Source organism: Globicephala melas, chromosome 5 (genome assembly GCF_963455315.2).
Source record: "Globicephala melas chromosome 5, mGloMel1.2, whole genome shotgun sequence".
NCBI lineage: Eukaryota > Metazoa > Chordata > Mammalia > Artiodactyla > Delphinidae > Globicephala > Globicephala melas.
In genome coordinates, this window is record NC_083318.1 from 94,919,438 (window position 1) to 94,938,515 (window position 19,078).

The window sequence follows — 19,078 nt, forward strand, 5'->3', positions numbered from 1 at the left end:
ATCAATTAGGAAAATGTAAATTAAGAGTAGGACTAGAAACTGTTTCACACTTAATAACTGGCAAAACTTTAAAAATCTGACAATACTAAGTAAGTGTTGGGAAGAAGACAGAAAAATGGCAACTGTTACTTTCGGGAGTATATTTTAGTATAGCTACTTTGTAAAATATTATGGCATTACCTAATAAACCTAAGAATGTATAAGCTTCTTTCTATAACCCAACAATTCCATTCCTAGGAACTCTATCAGGAGACATGTACAAGAATGTTCATGGCTACATTGCTTATAGTAGTCAAAAAAAGGTGGAAACAATCTAAATATCTATAGTAGAATGAATTACAGCATATTCATATAACAGAATACAACACAGCAATGAAACAGATTAACTACAATTACACGAATGCATAAATGTATGAATCGTAAATACATAAAGTCAAATAAAACCAAGTCACAGAAAATTACATTCAGTAGGATTCCATTTATATAAAGGTTAAAACACCCTTAACAGATACATATATAAGCTCAGTATCTGGCACATAGTATGTGCTCATCAATACCTGTTGGATGACTGAAAGAAAACTAACAGAATTTAGGACAGTAATAACCTCTGGGAGAAGTGATGAAGATGTAATCAAGAAAAGGCACACAGGAAACTTAAAAGATACAGGGGATCTACACCAACAAGGTTTGATTGTGCCTATTTCCCAATAATCTCACCTACAGTTAGTTTATCAAATTTTTGGAATTCATCCAATCTGATAGGTAAAAATTGAGTATAGTCTCAATTTGCATTGTTATTATTATATAATGTTGATCAACTTTCTAATTTTACAGCCATTTGTAAATCCTCTTATATGAATTATTAATATGCTCTCTAATAGACTGTCTTTTATTTACTGATTTCCAGAAGCTCATTATACAATACAGAAGAAAGTACTTTGCCTCCTATATGAGTGGCAATCGGATTTTTAAATGCATTTTTTAAAAAGGTACTGAGAACGTTAGATAATGGGTGTGTAGTTACTTATTTTCTTTAAAATGTTACTCTTTGTATATTATGATATATTTCATGAATTAAAAAGTTTACATAGTAAAAGAATCTTCAACTGCCATGGTTCATTTTATTTTAAGGGAGATAAGTAATTCTTAGAAGGAAGCTAGAAATCTTCACAATTATTGAAGTTCTAAAGTTTTTATTATTTGGGGACATCAATGTTTAATGCCTGAGGACAACTGTTTGGCCCATATGTCAGAGAAAGTATTGCTTTATACCTTAGGACATGAATTCTAAATTATTTAAAAATAACTATATGAGAATTGTTTTCACTTATACCTTTTCTTCCATAAAACTAATACAGTTTGGATTTTTCTTTTAAGTGACTTAAAAGAACATTTCCAACTTCCTGGACTGGCCATGTTTGTAGTTTTTAAATTGGCCTTCTTATTCTAACTCTTCAAATACCCTACCCACCACACATACTCCTCAAGTCTCAAAATAGCATTTCTAAAAATTAACTTGTTGAGCCAGGATGATCAAATTCATTATCAAAATTTCAGTATCTATGTTTCAGAGGAAGACAGGAAATGGAAGAAAGGCACTCCTTTTTCTGGTTTCAAGACAAAATGGAATCTTAGAGGCCATCCATTTTCATTGTTTCTTTTAAATATATCACAGTGCTATTTTAAGTGCTCCACTCTACTCCCTCCCCCCTTTTTTGGGCACAAAGTACCACTATGTGGTTATTAAAACTGATTAAGAAATTATTTCAAGTTTTACCTTCCTAAGAATATAAAGCTACCATTCATTAGGAACATTTTATTCCTTCAATTCCTTCATAAAATTAATCCTGTTTTTACCACCTTAAAGTTTTGAAAGATGGCAGGGAGGGCTCTGGCTTTCTTTCATTTCTAAAAGGTATCTGCTCTTCTGTACTGATCACCTGAACACAAAATAGCACTGCCAGAAAAACAGATTCTCACAGAAGAGGAAAGCCTGCAGATAGGTATTTATATTGAATTTAAATTGAAGTTTAATGAAAAGGAATTTATCCATAGGCACGGACAAAGCTAAGTTACAGCTGGTAAAGCAGAGCTGGTGCCTGATTTGAAAGTCTAAAGTGAGATTTTAACAAATGTGAATCATCAGTAGACAAGGGACACTAGAATCAAAGTCCAACCAAAGACAGTAGTTTGGAAGACTAACATTTTAACTAGTAAATGAAGAACCCAGGAGATAAAGGATATTCAGAAAGATTCATTCAGTTGATACTAAGCTAAATTTTCTGAGAACATGTCTCTTTTTTCTTTTTTTTTTTTTTTGCGGTATGCAGGCCTCTCACTGTTGTGGCCTCTCCCGTTGCGGAGCACAGGCTCCGGACGTGCAGGCTCAGCGGCCATGGCTCATGGGCCCAGCCGCTCCGTGGCATGTGGGATCTTCCCGGACCAGGGCACGAACCTGTGTCCCCTGCATCGGCAGGCGGACTCTCAACCACTGCGCCACCAGGGAAGCCCAGAGAACATGTCTCTATATGAGATAACATGGAATAGAGTTATGAAACAGTAAGATATATAATATTTGCTTTTCCAGGAATGTTATGTGGTATGAAGGGTAAGTCCAACTGGGTTCAATAGCAAGGTATTCATTTGTCATTGACATGCTCTCCATCAAGATTAGGAGGAGGAAAACAGCTGTTCTGATTGATGTTGAAAGTTAGAAACAATGGTTATCCTTGGAGACAAAAAATATACCATTTATTATAATCAGTATGAAAAGTGTGAATTCTGAAATCTAAGATTATAAAAATGACAACCATTCCATACTTTTTAATAGGCATGAACAGACCTGCCCCCATTCCAACTCTAGCTGGATGGCTGTTTCAGCTACATTTACAAGAATAAGATTTAGCACACAGAGAATAAGGCGAAATGTCCCAACAGTTAAATTTCAAATGCCTTGGGTTAATCCTCAAGAAAATACTTTAGATAAAAAGTATTCCCCATATGTCTAATTCATACATGATAAAAAGCATCAGTAAATTCCTACAAAGAACCTAAAATCACAAGAGTTAGACCATTCATATAATTATCCAACTTACGAAGGGTTAACTGTATAAGGAAGCCTAACACCACTTTTGTCATTTCAACAAATAATGTCAGCAATCTTACCACTCTTATTCAAGCTTCTTTCTTAATGCTCCACTATATGATTTAAGCAAACGCAAACAACACGTTCATGAGACTCAGTAGTCTTTGAAGAAGGAAAATAAAACATATGAAAGTGTATACTTCATAAGGCTTTAACGTTCCCTCCTCATTAGCACGGAAAATGTTTAACCAATAGAGTAAATCTGTATTTAGTCCTCTGCATTCAAAATAAACCCTTCTTCTTATGCTATGCTATAAGAGAAAAATATACAAATCTCAGTATTTATGTGATTTGAGTATGACTTTCATTCCAAACTGAGATGATATCATCAGAGGAACATGCATTTTGGATTAATACACTATTTACAATAACTACACTTATTAGACATAGCTCATTTTTACTGTAATGTTTTCCCTCTTATAAACCTAATATGCCAATGCTATCTACTCTATCAAAACCAGACATTCTGGCTGAGGTTAAAATTCATTATGTTACATCACTGTTTTCAATTTTTTTAAAAAATGGGAAAAAAAACTACAGTGCTAAATGTTAATTTAAACTATCTCCTCTAAGAAATTTCAGTAAAATATAAAAACAAAACAAAACAAAAAAACCTGAAATTTCCCCCATACAAGTTTGTTAAAATGATGGCAGCTTGTTGAAATCGTGAAGTTCAATTTGATAGAGAAGAAACACTTTTCTTTCAAGAGTAATGTATAGTTACATTCTCGAAATTATACTAAAACCTGGCCTAATTGTAACCAAAATGGTCTTTAAAAGGCTAAGAAAACCTCAATGCTGAGTGCTAATGCTATCATTTTTAAAAAATCACTCACCTTTCAAACCTAGAGTTTGTAGCTGGAAGAGCCGACCAAGTTCATAAGGCAAAACCCGTAACAGATTGTTATTTAAAAGCAATTCCCTGTTTTTTTAAAAAAAAAACACAAAAACTGTTTTAGTTTAATATATCAAACTTTATTAATACCTACAGTCGTTGTTCTTAACCTGCCTTCTAACATAACATGAATGATGTCTACATTCAGGGTATATTTCTCTACATTCATCCGAAAATGTTGTAACTGCCACAATTATTAACAGTGTTTCTATGATTTACTCATTCTCTAGCACAGATTAAAGTTAAAGGTATAGGAACTGTATGTCATTCTCAGGCTAAATATGCTCCCTTTTCTCTCTCACCCAAAATGCCTCTCAGATGCAAATCAGAGTGACACATATTTTATGTACCCAAAGACAGCAGATACCCTTGAACCTAGTCTCATTCATAGAAAAAAGTAATCTTTTTAAAATAAACTTCAGGATTTAACTATAGTAGCCAATTCCCTGTATCAATTTTTATAACAATACAACTATTATCACTTCAAGATACAACAATCATTGACACAGAATATAAACATTAAAAATAAAGCATAGGATAGTATAAATAGGATAGCACAGGTGAGATCTGATTTATGATTGTGAAATTTTGGGCAGACTACAGAAAAAATAAACAGCCCTTGTAATTAATTAATGACCAAAAGGTATAAAATAAATGACTAAAAAATATAAAAAACAACAAAAACACACAGTAAGGGGATGGCAAAGAACAAGATTTTTAAATGATATTAAATATTTAATTTTAAACATGTGATGGCAATTTTTTAACATTACTATTCAGCAGATAAGGTAGAAAAGCAATCCTTGTTTTCATTGGGAACATTTATACAAGGTCTCAAGATTCCTATACAATTTTCTCCTATGAAGAAATTTCTTAAAGAATTCTGAAAGACTAGAAATAAATCCATTTATTATCAGGTTTTAAGATTTCCTTAAGGAGTTGTAATATATAAGCATAACTTGCCTTATAAAATAGATGTTTCTAAAACCTTTACTTATAAACAAATCATTTTCCCAATTATTTCTCATTAGTCTAGACTAGTCTAGCCCCAAATAATTCTGATGAGATTTGTCACTTGAGTGTAAAGCGAGACTTAGGTATTTTATAGCCCTATCCCACCTCAAGTCTGTCAAAAGAAATTGGTCATACAAGCACATTTCTAGCCAGAAACCTCCAAATTTAAAGGAAGAAAGGAAAAGAAGCGTTCAATGGAGCCCAACTCAAGCACTCTGCTTAGACAATTTATATCATTTAACCTTCACATACATATGGAACTCCTACTGTAAGATGAGTAACCTTCCATAATATTCTTATTTGGTAAATTTAGAATTTTATACAGTGAGTCACATTTATATTTCCTCACCTGAGAGACACCATGTTTCCTAGTTCTGCTGGTAAACTTCTGAGTTTATTGGATGACAGATCCAGGTAAACCAGATTATGAAGCTTGGCAATATCAGGTGGAATGCGACTAAGGTAATTGTCATTTAGGTGCAGTGCTGTCAAGTGTGTCAATGACCAAAGTGATGTACTTAAGCTCCGCACTCTACCTAAAAGGCAAAATATTGATGCATTAAACTTTTGGCCCAAGACAAAGACTGAATTACAAGGACTAAAAAGTGGGAGAAGAGCCCACAAATACATACAGATATTGTGACTCTGGCATTTTAATTTTGTATTTAATGCTACTTGATTGCTTCCAAACACACCTGGTCCTTCTTTAATTTCATGCCACTTTTTTCCGACAACCATTCTTTCTCATGAATCTTCCATGTATTAAATAAGATGTGGCATAATGAGGAGACCCTTGGAGTCAGGGTGATCACATGGTCTCAAGGAGAAAGCATGGGGCTGAATTGAGCTTTTGTAGTAGAACAGTCCTGAATTTTTTTTCTCTAAGTTATGATCCTCACAAAAGCACTTCTCACATACTTCGTGAAAATTAATAGTGCAAGGTTTATCTATATCTAGGGCCTGAATTAGTCCACAAACTTTAAATAGACAGGAGTAATTGCTATGATTTAGAACCAACCTTAGATTAGCCGCCGGGAAAACCATTTTACTCCCAAAGGAGACATCTTCCCCAGCCTTCTCATATTTCAATTATACATTAATAACTCTGGTTTAAGATTTTGCATTTAAGTGCAACATACTCAAGGAAATAGTCACTCATTAAGCTTTACCTATCAGTCAGCATCTGACAGCTATGGTAGAACATGTACTGGAAAAAGAAGACTTGGTTCACAGTCCTGATTTTTACCATTTGTTAGCCATATAAGCCTAAACAAATCACATAACTTCAGCTTCTGTAAAATGTGATGTTATCTTAACAATAAACTTATATGAAGAGACTCTGAAAACTTTACCAAAGTAAAATGCTAACAGATATTGATTAAAAGAGCAGTGGAAGGTAGAGACGGCAAAAAGTCTCAATAGGGAAATGTTATTTTTCATATGGCTATCAAGCAGTAGACTCGAACTTAGATCTTCTGTTCAGGGTTCACAGGTTCCTTCATGCTGTCTATAATCAGGCTTAAAGTGCCAATTAGGATTTTGCATTTTAATAGGAAACAAAGGTTTCAAGTGAAAAGAGGCTCTAGTAAAAAAGAAACTTATTTCAGTTTTACCCAGGGTTTAACCGAATGGTTCTCGACCAGGGGCAATACTGCTCCCCAAGGGACTTTAGCAATCTGGAGACATTTTTGGTTGTCAAAACTAGAGGGGTGCTACTGGCATCTAGTGGGTAGTGGCCAGGAATGCTGCTAAACATCCGACACGCACACAACCACTCCCAACCACAAAGAACTGTCCAGCCCTAAGTGTCAATAGTGCCAAGTTGAGAATCCCTGGGTTAACCTAATAGGATTTGCTCATATTCATTTTTTTTTAATTATCAATCACCTAACCACCACCTTTTAGCTAAAGATACAGGTATTTCTTGCTATTGACACCATAATATGCGTTTAACTCTTCCAAATGAAAGCTTACTGGGGAAAAAATTACCTTCTAAATATAATCTGTATTGTATCAATTCATAAAAGAAAAACTGTACTTATATTTTATTTTTAATAAACTTTTAAGTTTGTGATAATTTTAGATCTACAGAAAAGCTACCAAGATAATACAGTTCCTATATCCCCCTCATCCAGTTGCCCCTAGTACCAGCATCTTATATTACCACGGTACATTTGTCAAAACTAGGAAACCAAGATTGGTACGTAGTGTCAATATTAACTAATTTATAGACTTTATTTGATTTCACCAGTTTTTACACCCTTTTGTTCGAAGATAACTACTTTATAGACTTTATTTGAATTTCACCAGTTTTTACACCTTTTTGTTCGAGGATCTGGAAGATCATATTTTTTGCATTTAGTCATCATGTCTCCTTAGTCTTCTCTCATCTGTGACAGTTTCACAGTCTTTCCTTGTTTTTCATGACCTTGACAATTTTGAGGATTACTAGCTAGGAATTTTGTGGAATGTCCTTCGGTTTGTCTGATGTTTTGCTCACTATTAGACTGGTTATGAGTGTTTAGGAATCAGATTCTACTTTAACAACTCCTAAACATGTAATTTATAGAATAAACAGATAGCTCCTAGGTTTCCCATTCTACCAACAATGGGATGACAGGAGGACGGCAAAGATATCAATTTGCAAAAATGATTACTCTGCAATAGCCAAAACAAAATCTATTATATCAAAGAACCTAGTTTTACTTAGAAACTGAACTCCCAATGCCTTCAATTTTAGATGCCAACTGTGGCCCACAGTATTAATCTCAAAAGAAAGGATGGGAACAAAGATATTTAGTCACAGATAAATCAATAAGTTAAACACTAGTGCCTCAGCATCTTGTATTTTCTCAATTAATTCATCTAATTAAAAATGTACAGCAAAGAAATAAGTATAACACTCAACTCTTGTTCATCATTGCTATTATAGCCCAGATTAAATATTTCAGATTCCACTCACCCGAGATTTCTAATTCTGCCCAGTGAGATTTTTTCCCATTGGCTACCTCCTCTGCTGACATGATGGTATAAATTCTGCGAGGATCTGGAGGGTCATATTTTTCCTTTGGCATCCCTATTAGTCTGTAAGGGGAAAAAAAAATCAACAATTATAATCTAATAGAAAAAAAAGAGAGAAAGAAAAATGAGATGGTAAATTTTCTTCTTCTCCCCCCTTGCCAAGCTACTACTAAATTCTCACTAGAAGGAAAACACATCTAAAGTATGCTAGGCTATTGCAGGTACTCAGTAAGAGATGTCTCAGGAAAAATGCAAAGAAGCAGGGACACTGGACTTCACAGAAAACATGGTGGTTGCTTCCCATACATCCATTGCACCCCTTCCCCTTCATTTAGCTGCCTTGCTTCCCAAGACAGACTGACCCTATGCAAGTTTCCTGAATGGACTCTGACTGGCCTAAGAGAATCAGAGTAATCCTATCCTCCTCGTCTCAGTGATATTCAGATATTCCATATCTAAGACAATTAGCACATGACATTCCCCTTGTCACAGAGATTAATTCAGAAATATTTAATAATCACTAGGCTTAAGACTCATTTTATGTTTATGGGAGGAGCAGGCTTCTCTCTCCTGCTGGTCATAAATGAAAAAGAATACAGCCCCAGCTATTGTTGGCAAGCATCCAACTATAAGAAACGCCAGCCGTAGCAGTCAAAGATGAGAAAATAGAGAAACAAAGCCAGAGTCCTCACCAAACCACGCCTGTAGCACTCTCAAATACTGGGCTTTTTGGATACACAAGTCAATCTATTTTACTTATTGTTTAAACTACTAGTTTATGTTTTGTTACTTGCAATCAAAAGCATCTAATTAAGATTATCATGTATATTGGTTTGCAAGGACCAGTCTTGGTTTATATCTGTTATTCTTAGGTAATTATTGATAACACTTCTTCACTCCCAAAAGTGTCCAATTTGGATAATGAGTTACATGGCCACCCTACCTGAAACTAGTATTAAACAGTTTTCTTCAGTTAACTGCCAAAATAATCACTGAACAATCATCAGTGATGACCAGCTAGACATAAACTCAAGAACGCAATGTATGAATCAGACGACAAATGGCCATAAAAGTAATCATTCAAGAGGTCTAATACAAGAGTTACTGCTCGGTAATTGGCAGAAAATGAAATCCCGTTCAGATCTAACAAGAATAGCAACTTACAAAATCCTGAACCTAATTAAACTCCTGCATGCTATCAGTAAATACCCTCATAGTATTTATAGTTGGTTCTTTGCTCCTATTTTAACACAGAGACATACAGACACACACGAAAACCAACTGCCTAAAACTGGGAGTGTTTCTAAGTAGTTTAGAAGTTCTATCTCAATGTAAGAGTTACTTTCAGATGGTCTGAAATTTGTTACATAAAGAGAACAAAGAAAAATAGGAAGTATTCTATCATGTATCAAGGAATCAAAGCTAGAAAAGAATACAATCAAAATTTCCCATACCATAATTTGTCCTCATATTGCGGAAGGAAAAACAGTCATTCCTTCCTATTTACTAAAAGGGGCAAAGAGAAAGTTTTCCAGATTTTTTCATCTGTTAACAGTAATTAGCTTCCAAATTTCCAGGTTAAGCTCTTCTGCTCTAACCTTATCACACAACTGGGTGATACTGAAACATATTTTATTTTCCATAAATGTCCCGAATCTTCACACAGCACAAGGAGTATGATCATTTTCCTCGGGAAAAGCTTGATTTTTACCACTTTTGGCCTATGTAAATTATTTCTGAATATAAAATTTTTAGGTAACAAGGTTTTCAGAATTTCTACTATGCACCATAAGGTACACGTGTCTCTGTGGGTACTCCTGCACACTAATATAAGATTCTACAAAAATACAAGTTAAAGCAAAACCAAATCAAACAGATTCAGATCCAAAGACATGCTACAAATCCATCATCTACAATGAGAATGGATAAAAAACTTAAAGACTGTGACATTTGCAAAAACTATGTTTCATTAATTTTAAATCACTTTTATAAAATATAGTGCACAGGTCAACTTAATTTGGCAGTTTAAATCATGGCTCCCACTAGATGGTGTGTTATTTAAGGGAACAATAAGTTGTTTCTGTGTGGAGGCATATCCTTTTTATAACTCTATACAGTTCCTACCACACAGTAGGCACTGAATATGTATTTGTGGAATGATCATATATGCTTTATAATCCTAAAAACTACCATCTTCCTCTCACCTTTCCCAATTAACAGTCAATGCTCTTCTAAAAATTAATCTCATGAAATGGTCATTAATCCACATGTTCAATTTCCCTATTTACAAAATCTAGATAGGAGATTAATCATCATCATCTCTTCTGGCCCACTAATGCTAATCTCTAAAACAGCTACTATATAAGAACTATATTTCTTTTTCTTTAATTTTTCATAAGTCTCCATCTTTGTAGGTCCAATAAAATTTATAAAATCTGTTCCTGCAAAACACATCCATAAAATGTTTACCAGTGTCTATAGTATGTAAAAACCAAAGTAATATTAATACTGCTATATTAGGGGTCAAAGGTCTCCTTTGGATTTGATTAGGAAGTCAATAAAAATACAAGTCACTTAATCCTTCAAAATGAAACTAAATTTGGATAGTCTAACTGAAGTTAAAACATTTTTCATTTGCATTAACTAAGTAATTTAGTAGAGTCTATAGATCTGGTGATCACTACTGTCCCAAACATCAGGTTTTCAAGCATGCTACTAAAAACTTAGCTCAAATTTAGGAAACTGGTATTATTGAATACTCCTATTCAGCTTTATCTTCCCTCTCAGTTCCTCAGCATCAACCTTCCATCCTGGAGACATACCATAAAAACCTAATTCAAAATAAATATATAAAATAATAATTCAAACGTAATTTACACTGTTAATGTGCTTTCTCAACAGTCTAAGATATAGGTCAGTCCAAGGCTTAAATACTGGATTGACACTTTTCATCCAAGAAAGAGAAATGTTTTATTTTGTAAAGCCTAGCAGCTAATTTCCTTTTCCTATCTTCTTTATCAAATTGATGAAGAGGCAGGTTTTTTAATTGTTTTTTCCAAGAGTTTCTAATTTCTGCAATATCTTACATCAGTTCCTGCTATACACCAAAGATCCTCCCATTATATCAACCTAATTTATATTGGGGATCCTGATCACAACAAAGTAAACTAAAAGCCCCTTCACAACACAGCCTTTTTAACTTCCAGTCTTCAAACCCCATTTTGACACTATGAAAAATACTCCACATAGCTCCCCAAATACTGACTACATAAGCTTCTTTGAACCTACCATCCTCTCCACTCCATTCATTGAATCTCATTTTATCACCAACGCAGCCCCCTCAGATTCTAGGGCAAAATTTCTGAGAGCAACCGTCAGTCCTGGAAAAACAACCTGATTATCTCCTACTTCTTAGTTTCTATGAACTATCCTGAAAGTAAACAAGTCTTAATCTCTGTAACTGAAGGATGATTAATTACTACATATAGTGAAGATTTTCGTTAATTTAGTTCTCAGTCTTCTGTATAATTAAGCAAAAACTTCACGTAAACCTGTAAAATACTGACTTCATGGAAAATGTATTCCAATCTTTTTTTAGCTGCAAAGCAACACTGTATGTAACACTAGGGCTACTTTGCCTTAAAAAATTTACCTTGGAGTTTCCAAAACTGTAAATAAAATACAAGATACCTACATAGCATCGTGTTCAGTGAATAGCATGTTACAACATATATATATGAGTTACGCCCAAATACACTATTGCCAAGGATTCCCAAATCTCAGGTTTTATATCTGGGGCTAGGAAAATAATGTAAAATAACTCCTCCCTGCCCCATCCCCGAATAATAATAATCTGAGCCAAATCAGAGCAAACTGTTAAAGGCCAGAACTAAACTTCTGCTAATTTTGGTCATCTGAAGCATCTTATTAAAAAAACAGCGGGCTCTATAGTACATATAAAGATGTTAAGTCCTTATGGTGTTAAACCACAGCTTTCCTCCCACCACCTTCTCTAAATTTAAGATCATTTTCTCTCAGTCTATAGTTCAACACAATTAATACTATTTTATTTAGAACTCAGAATAAGAAAGAGAATGCTACAACCACCGAATAGTGCTTCATAACGAACCAGACTTCTAACTCAATGAATCCAAACCTAAAGTACAAGCCAGTAGACATGCACTTATATCCATAGAAATATTAAGTGATCGTCTCAACAGTAGTTTGCAAAGCAATCTTAGGCAGAGATGCAGAGTTCCCAAAGTTGAAAGAAGACAAAATTAAGCCTACATTAGATATTTCTGCTTCCATTTTGGAGCAAGATGTAGTGACTTATTACACTTTACATATTCTCAGATAAATCTGTCTTTTATCAGCATTTATTTCCAAAGGTTATGAACACATTGTTTGTTATTTATTGAATACCCACCTTGACTAACATCCTTCCCTCCCAACTGCTCTTAAACATTAAGACCATTTTCCCTTCTGAGAAAATATGTCTAAGTTTACCTTTTTTAATAAAGCAAACTAACACTTGCACTACAGCATTTCTGAAGTTTCTATTTCCTCATCAACATCTATTTTTAGCTATACACAAGTATTAATCATTACAACTGTCATACAAAATCTATACCTTCCTTAAATGAGCTCAAGAGCTGATACTAAAAAACAGCACCTAGCAAATCACACTGCATATAGTAGAATCATACTGATAAAGATTGATGGCAATCACAAGAGCTGAGAAGACACCCTGAGATAAATAACAATTTCATCCACATTTCCACTCCTCTTCTATACCAAGGGCCTCTGGATGGCATTTGTCTTCAATGACATATTCAACTCAAGTCCGTAGATGATGACAATGCAAACGTTCAGAAAGAATCCATTCAAAGTTTTCATGATATCTCCCAATCTGTCACCATTCTAAACAAAAACAAAGCAAAATAAAATCCGTGTTTTACAATGGTAAAGCCACCCATCATTATGGAAAAAATAACCTTCAGACTTCTGGAATTTCATGTTTCTGATCAGTTTAACATTTATTCAAACATTTACTGGAGGAGTACTGATTGTAATGTATTATACCACGCACTAAGACTCCGACAGTGAACAAGCTGAACAGCATCATTGCCCTCAGGTAGCTTACATCACTTTAATGGCACTACTTGAAAAATAAAGTAATAAAATATTCTACTTTCAAATACTTCTACGAAGAATTTGGCATTTCTTCTTGTTACTACTCTTTTTCCCTTTATCAGGTAATTGCCACTGCATAGGCATATATAACAAAAAATCCCCTGAATGAAAATGAGATAACTGTAATGATTGTTATACTCCTTTATAAAGGTAATCTGAAGAAAACTTTAGAGTAATCCAGAAAGATAACTTCTGACTCTGTAAAAGGGGAAGTGTCAGGGTTAGTCTAACTTGTCAGTTAAAGTACTATCATGAGGGAGAAAAAAGGCAGAAAGAATAAGAATGTAACTCCTTTTCTGCATATCTAGAAATTTTTTCCCCATATGTGGGATACCAGAAAACAAGAGCAGCAGCAACATAAAACATAAATAAATACTAAAAGGAAAAATGAAGACCTGGAATTACAAATCTACCAAGCACTTCAAAGCTCCAAAATAATGCTATTATTGGACAAGTTTCATTTTATTTCACTAGCAATCAATTTAGACAACCAAAGCTTATGATTCTATCATAATGTCCTATCATTCCAAATTAGGTCTTAGTCTCTAACAACGACAATGCTTTAATGTTTCTTGTATTTAATGCCTCCCACTTACCTAAAAACAGTGAATACAATCTATTTATCTTACAGAAAACAGGAGGTAATTAGACTAGATTAAAAATTTCAACATCAATTTTCTCAGGACTATGACTTCTTCCCCAAATCTCTATCTTTCCATTTTTTTCGTGTAGCCTGTGTTTTCTACTTCCTCTGGTATACACATTCTCATCTGTTTCAATGATGTCAAATTCCTATCCATCCTTCATGGTTTAAGTCATCTTCCATCTCTTTTTTAGAATATTTCCCAACCTAAAAATCAACAAGCTGATTCTAAAATTTATGTGGAAGGACCTAGAAGAGCCAAAACACTTTTGAGAAAGAAATATAAACTTGGATGTGCCCACTATCTGATGTCAAGCCTTACTAGAAAGCAATGATAATCCAGACAGTTTGGTACTAATGAAAAGACAGACACATATAGTTGAAAAAAATATAACTGAGAAACTAGAAATAGACCCACGCATATACAGTCAATAGACTTTCCACGAAGGTACAAAGGTAATTCAATAGAGAAAGGATAGATTTTTCAACAAATGGTGCTGGAACAACTGGACATCCATACGCAAAAATAAAAAAATAAGCATCAATCCACACCTTGCACCATACACAAAATTAACTTGCAAGGATCATAAGCTTATATGCAAAAGCAAAACCTATAAAACTTATAAAAGAAAACGTAAGAGAAAAATCTTTGTGACTGTGGATTAGGCAAATATTTCTTCAATAAAACACAAAAGCATGATCCATAAAAGAAAAATACTGATAAACTAGATTCCTTGAAAATTTAAAACATCTACTCTTGAAAGGTGAATGAAAAGACATGCCCAGAGATTGAGAATAAATACATGCAAAACACTTATATGAAAAAGCACTCTGGAATATACAAAGAATTCTCAAAACAAAATCATAACAAAGTCTAATTTTTAAAAAGTGGCAAAAGATTTTAACAGATACTTCACCAAAGATACACAGATAGAAAGTAAGCACATGAAAAGATGGTCAACATTAGGCATTAGGGAAATGCAACTTAAAATCACAATGAGATATCACTACACAGCTATTAGAATGATTACATTGAAAACTTACGATAGGACTGACAAGGAAAACACACACGTGCACGCGCACACACACACCCCATATCCTTGTGTGTATGCTTACAAATATATACATATTTGTACATAAATACACACACACTCACAACCTCAAATTTTACCAATGGGAAAGTACAATGGTACTGTCACTTCAGAAAACAGTTTTGTAATTCCTCATAAAATTAAACATACACTTATAGAACCCAGCAATCCCATTCCTAGGTATTTACCTAAGCAAAATTAAAACTTATGTTCATACAAAAGCCCATACATAAATGTTTTCAGCAAGTTTATTTATAGTCACCCCAAACTGGAAACAATACAAATATCCTTCAACTGATGAATAAACTGTGGAATAGCCATACACTGAAATACTACTCAGCAATAAAAATGATTGAATTACTGACACACACAACATGGATGAATGTCAAATGCATTATGCTAAATTAAAGACGCCATACTTAAAATGCTATATACAGTAAACTTCAACATAATAAAGGCCACGTATGACAAGCTCACAACAGACACCCATACTCAAAGGTGAAAACCTGAAAGCTTTTCCTCTGAGATCAGGAACAAGGCAAGGATGCCCACTCTTGCCACTTTCATTCAACATGGTACTGGAAGTCCTAGCCAGAGCAATTAGGTAAGAAAATGAAATAAAAAGGGATCCAAATCAGAAAGGAAGTAAAACTGTTTGCAGATGACATATTATATGTAGAAAACCCAAAAGACATTAGAATAAATGAATTCAGTAAAGTTACCGGATACGAAATCAGTACATAAAAATCTGTTGTGTTTCTATACACTAATAACAAGCTATCAGGGAAATCAGGGAAACAATCCCATTAACATTTGCATCAAAAACAATAAAATACTTAGAAAGAAATTTAACCATGATAAAAGACCTGTACCCTGCAAACTGTAAGACACTGATGAAAGAAAATAAAGACACAAAAAGACAGAAAGACATCCCATCCTCATGGACTAGAAGAATTCAATGCAATCCCTATCAAAATTCCAATGCCATTTTTCACAGAAATAGAACAAATAATCCTAAAATGTACATGGAACCACAAAAGATCAGAAGAGCCAAAGAAATCTGGAGAAAGAACAAAGCTGGAGGCATCACTGTGAAATCACTTCCTGATTTCACAGTATATTACAAAGCTACAGTAGTCAACATAGCAGGTTTTGGGCATAAAAACACAGACACATAGATTAACGGAACCAAGTAGAAGGCCCCAACATAAACCCAAAAATGTATGATCAGTTAATTTATAACAAAGGAGCCAAGAATATACAATGAGAAAGGACAGTCTCTTCAATAAACAGTGTTGAGAAAACTGAACAGCCACATGCAAAAAAAGCAAATGGACCCCTATCTTACACAATTAACAAAAACCAACTCAAAATTAATTAAAGATTTGAATGTAGACCTGAAACCATAAAACTAGAAGAAAACATAGGGGGTCAGCTCCTTGACATTGGTCTCAGTAATGATTTTTTGGATTTGACACAAAAGTAAAGACTACAAAAGCAAAAATAAACATATTGGACTATATCAAACTAAAACACTTCTGCTCGGTAAAGGAAACCATCAACAAAATGAAAAGGCAACCTACAGAATGGGAGAAAATATCTGCAAATCATGTATCTAATTAGGGGTTAATATCCAAAATAAATAAAGAACTCACACAACTCAATAGCAAAAAAAAAAAAAAAAAAAAAATCCATAAATGGGCAAAGCATCTGAACAGACATTTTCCCAAAGAGATATATAGATGGCCAACAGATACATTAAAAGGGGCTCAACATCACTAACCATCAGGGAAGTGCAAATCAAACCCACAATGGGATATCAACTCACACCTGTTAAAACAGCCATTATCAAAAGGACAAGAGATAAATGGTGAGGATGTGGAGAAAAGGCAACCCTTGTGTACTGTCAGTAGGAGTGTAAATTGGTGCAGCCACTATGGAAAACAGTAAGGAGGTTCCTCAAAAAATTAAAAACGTAACTACCATACGATCTAGCAACTCCACTTCTGGGTATTTATCCAAAAAAAACAAAATCACTATCTAGAAAAGATATCTGAACCCATGTTCACTGCAGCATTATTTACAATAGCCAAGACACAGCAACAACTTACGTACCCATCAATAGATAAATGAATAAAGAATATGTGATACACACACACACACACAACACACAATGAAATATTATTCAGCCATAAAAAAATAAGGAAATCCTATCATTTGCAAACGGACCTTGAAGACATTATGCTAAGTAAGTCAGACAGAGAAAGACAAATACTGTATGCTCTCACCTGTATGTGGAATCCAAAATAAAGAAAAATAGTCATAGATACGGAGAACAGATTGGTGGCTGCCAGAAGTGGGGGTGGGGGCGTAGGCAAAATGGGTGGAGTCAAAAGGTAGAAACTCCCAGTTACAAAACAAGTAAGTCCTGAGGATGTAATGTATAACATAGTAACTACAGTTAACAATACTGTATATTTGAAAGTTGCTAAGAGAAATCTTAAAAGTTCTCATCACACACACAAAAAAATGTAACTGCATGGTGATGGATGTTAACTACACCTTTCTCAGTGCAATCATGTCACAATATACACATATAACAAATCGTTAACGTTGTACACCTAAAACTAATACAATGCTATGTGTCAATTATATCTCAATTTTTTATAAAAAGCTACGTAGTATACAAATCCATTTATATGACATTCCACAATAATCAAAACTATGGGAACAGAAAACTGGTTAAGTGGTTGCCAGGGGTTAGGGGTGGAGGGAGGGATAGACTATAATAAGCATAAGGGAATTTTTTTTTGTGATGATGTGAACTACATATACTGGTTAATCTATAATTACTCACAATATCATCATCAGAAAGACTCTTAGGAAATGAAATAATTTAATCATTCACGTCTCTTGGTAAAGCAAAACAACTTGGGGAAAATTGCTTTCCCATCCAAAACACCACTTAAGTGAATAAAAAAGGAAAATAAACAGAATATGATTCCATATCTCTAGCTTTACCACAAGGCATTTATAAATGTTAGCCTAAAAAGAGCATAAATTGACTTTAGCAAATCAAATCACAAAAGTTAAATCCATAGCATTTTGCAAACTCTTAGTAACAATGCCAAAGAGCTGTAATAAGTCAACTTTATCATTGAGTAATAAATGCTAACAGAGTTTATATGACCCAGGCCATCTGAAGAGAAGATCCCTCCCCCGCTACTCCCCCACCCAATCCACACACACACACACACACACACACACACACACACACACACGTGCATGTGCTTGCAGGACAAGGGGATTACAAGCAGTTCAGGGTTGCTAAAAATATCACTGGAGGCATGGAGAGATGGTGCTGTATAGGTGGACAGAGAAAAGATCATGGAAAGTTCAAAAATCTGTTTATGCTTTCCTACAGAACATTTTCCTAACATGAAAAACTGTCAGCCATAGAGACTCTAATAATAAACATGATACTATAATCCTGGTTGCCTCCTTCATTCATTTCCTTTTACTTTCTTGCTCAACAGCATTTCTTCTAGTCACACTTCCAAGAGGTCCTATATCCTCTACTGATTCAGCTGTCACATTCTTAAATTACAAATTTATTAAAAAATAAAAATGAATAATAAAAATGCATAAATCATCTGAAAAAATTATAAATGCATTTAAAACCCTGTACTTATATGAAATATAAAATATTCTTATCACTTCCCATCATAAAAGCAAGACTATATAGCACGGTATTTGACTGTTATCACATTTAACCCAAGTTTTTCAGCATGCACAATTATAATGACTAGTGTAGTAAATAGATCCAGTTAGCCTAAGACCCAATTCTAAAATATGTACTCATACTCTTCTTTGAAATTGAGAGAATACACTTAGAGCAGACTAGCTCTAAATTCAGGATTCTTTAGAGTCAGCAACTAGCCTATATTCTAGTTCTAAAATACTGTAAATCCTTTCTTTCAGGTTTTGAAAACAAATGTAAGGTAGAAATCCAGATTTAGATTATTCCATCTAAAATCATGATTTTACGCCACAGAAGAAATGAAACAAAACCT

The 19,078-nt window shown here is 34.1% G+C and overlaps 1 protein-coding gene across 4 annotated transcripts in view; it reads right to left on the bottom strand.

The window, feature by feature from the left end:
- CNOT6L (CCR4-NOT transcription complex subunit 6 like) overlaps positions 1 to 19,078 on the bottom strand; it is a 118,755-nt gene that overhangs the window by 62,635 nt on the left and 37,042 nt on the right. For 3 of the 4 annotated variants that reach the window (XM_030877938.2, XM_030877935.2, XM_030877936.2), the window contains exons 2-4: positions 8,017 to 8,138; positions 5,404 to 5,590; positions 3,982 to 4,067 (exon numbers count right to left, since the gene is read on the bottom strand). In XM_030877938.2, coding sequence (XP_030733798.1) covers positions 3,982 to 4,067; positions 5,404 to 5,590; positions 8,017 to 8,128 — 385 coding nt within the window. In that variant the 5' untranslated portion in view covers positions 8,129 to 8,138. Of the gene's footprint in view, positions 1 to 3,981; positions 4,068 to 5,403; positions 5,591 to 8,016; positions 8,139 to 19,078 lie in introns of those variants that run through there. The other variant, XM_030877940.2, reaches the window with a different exon arrangement.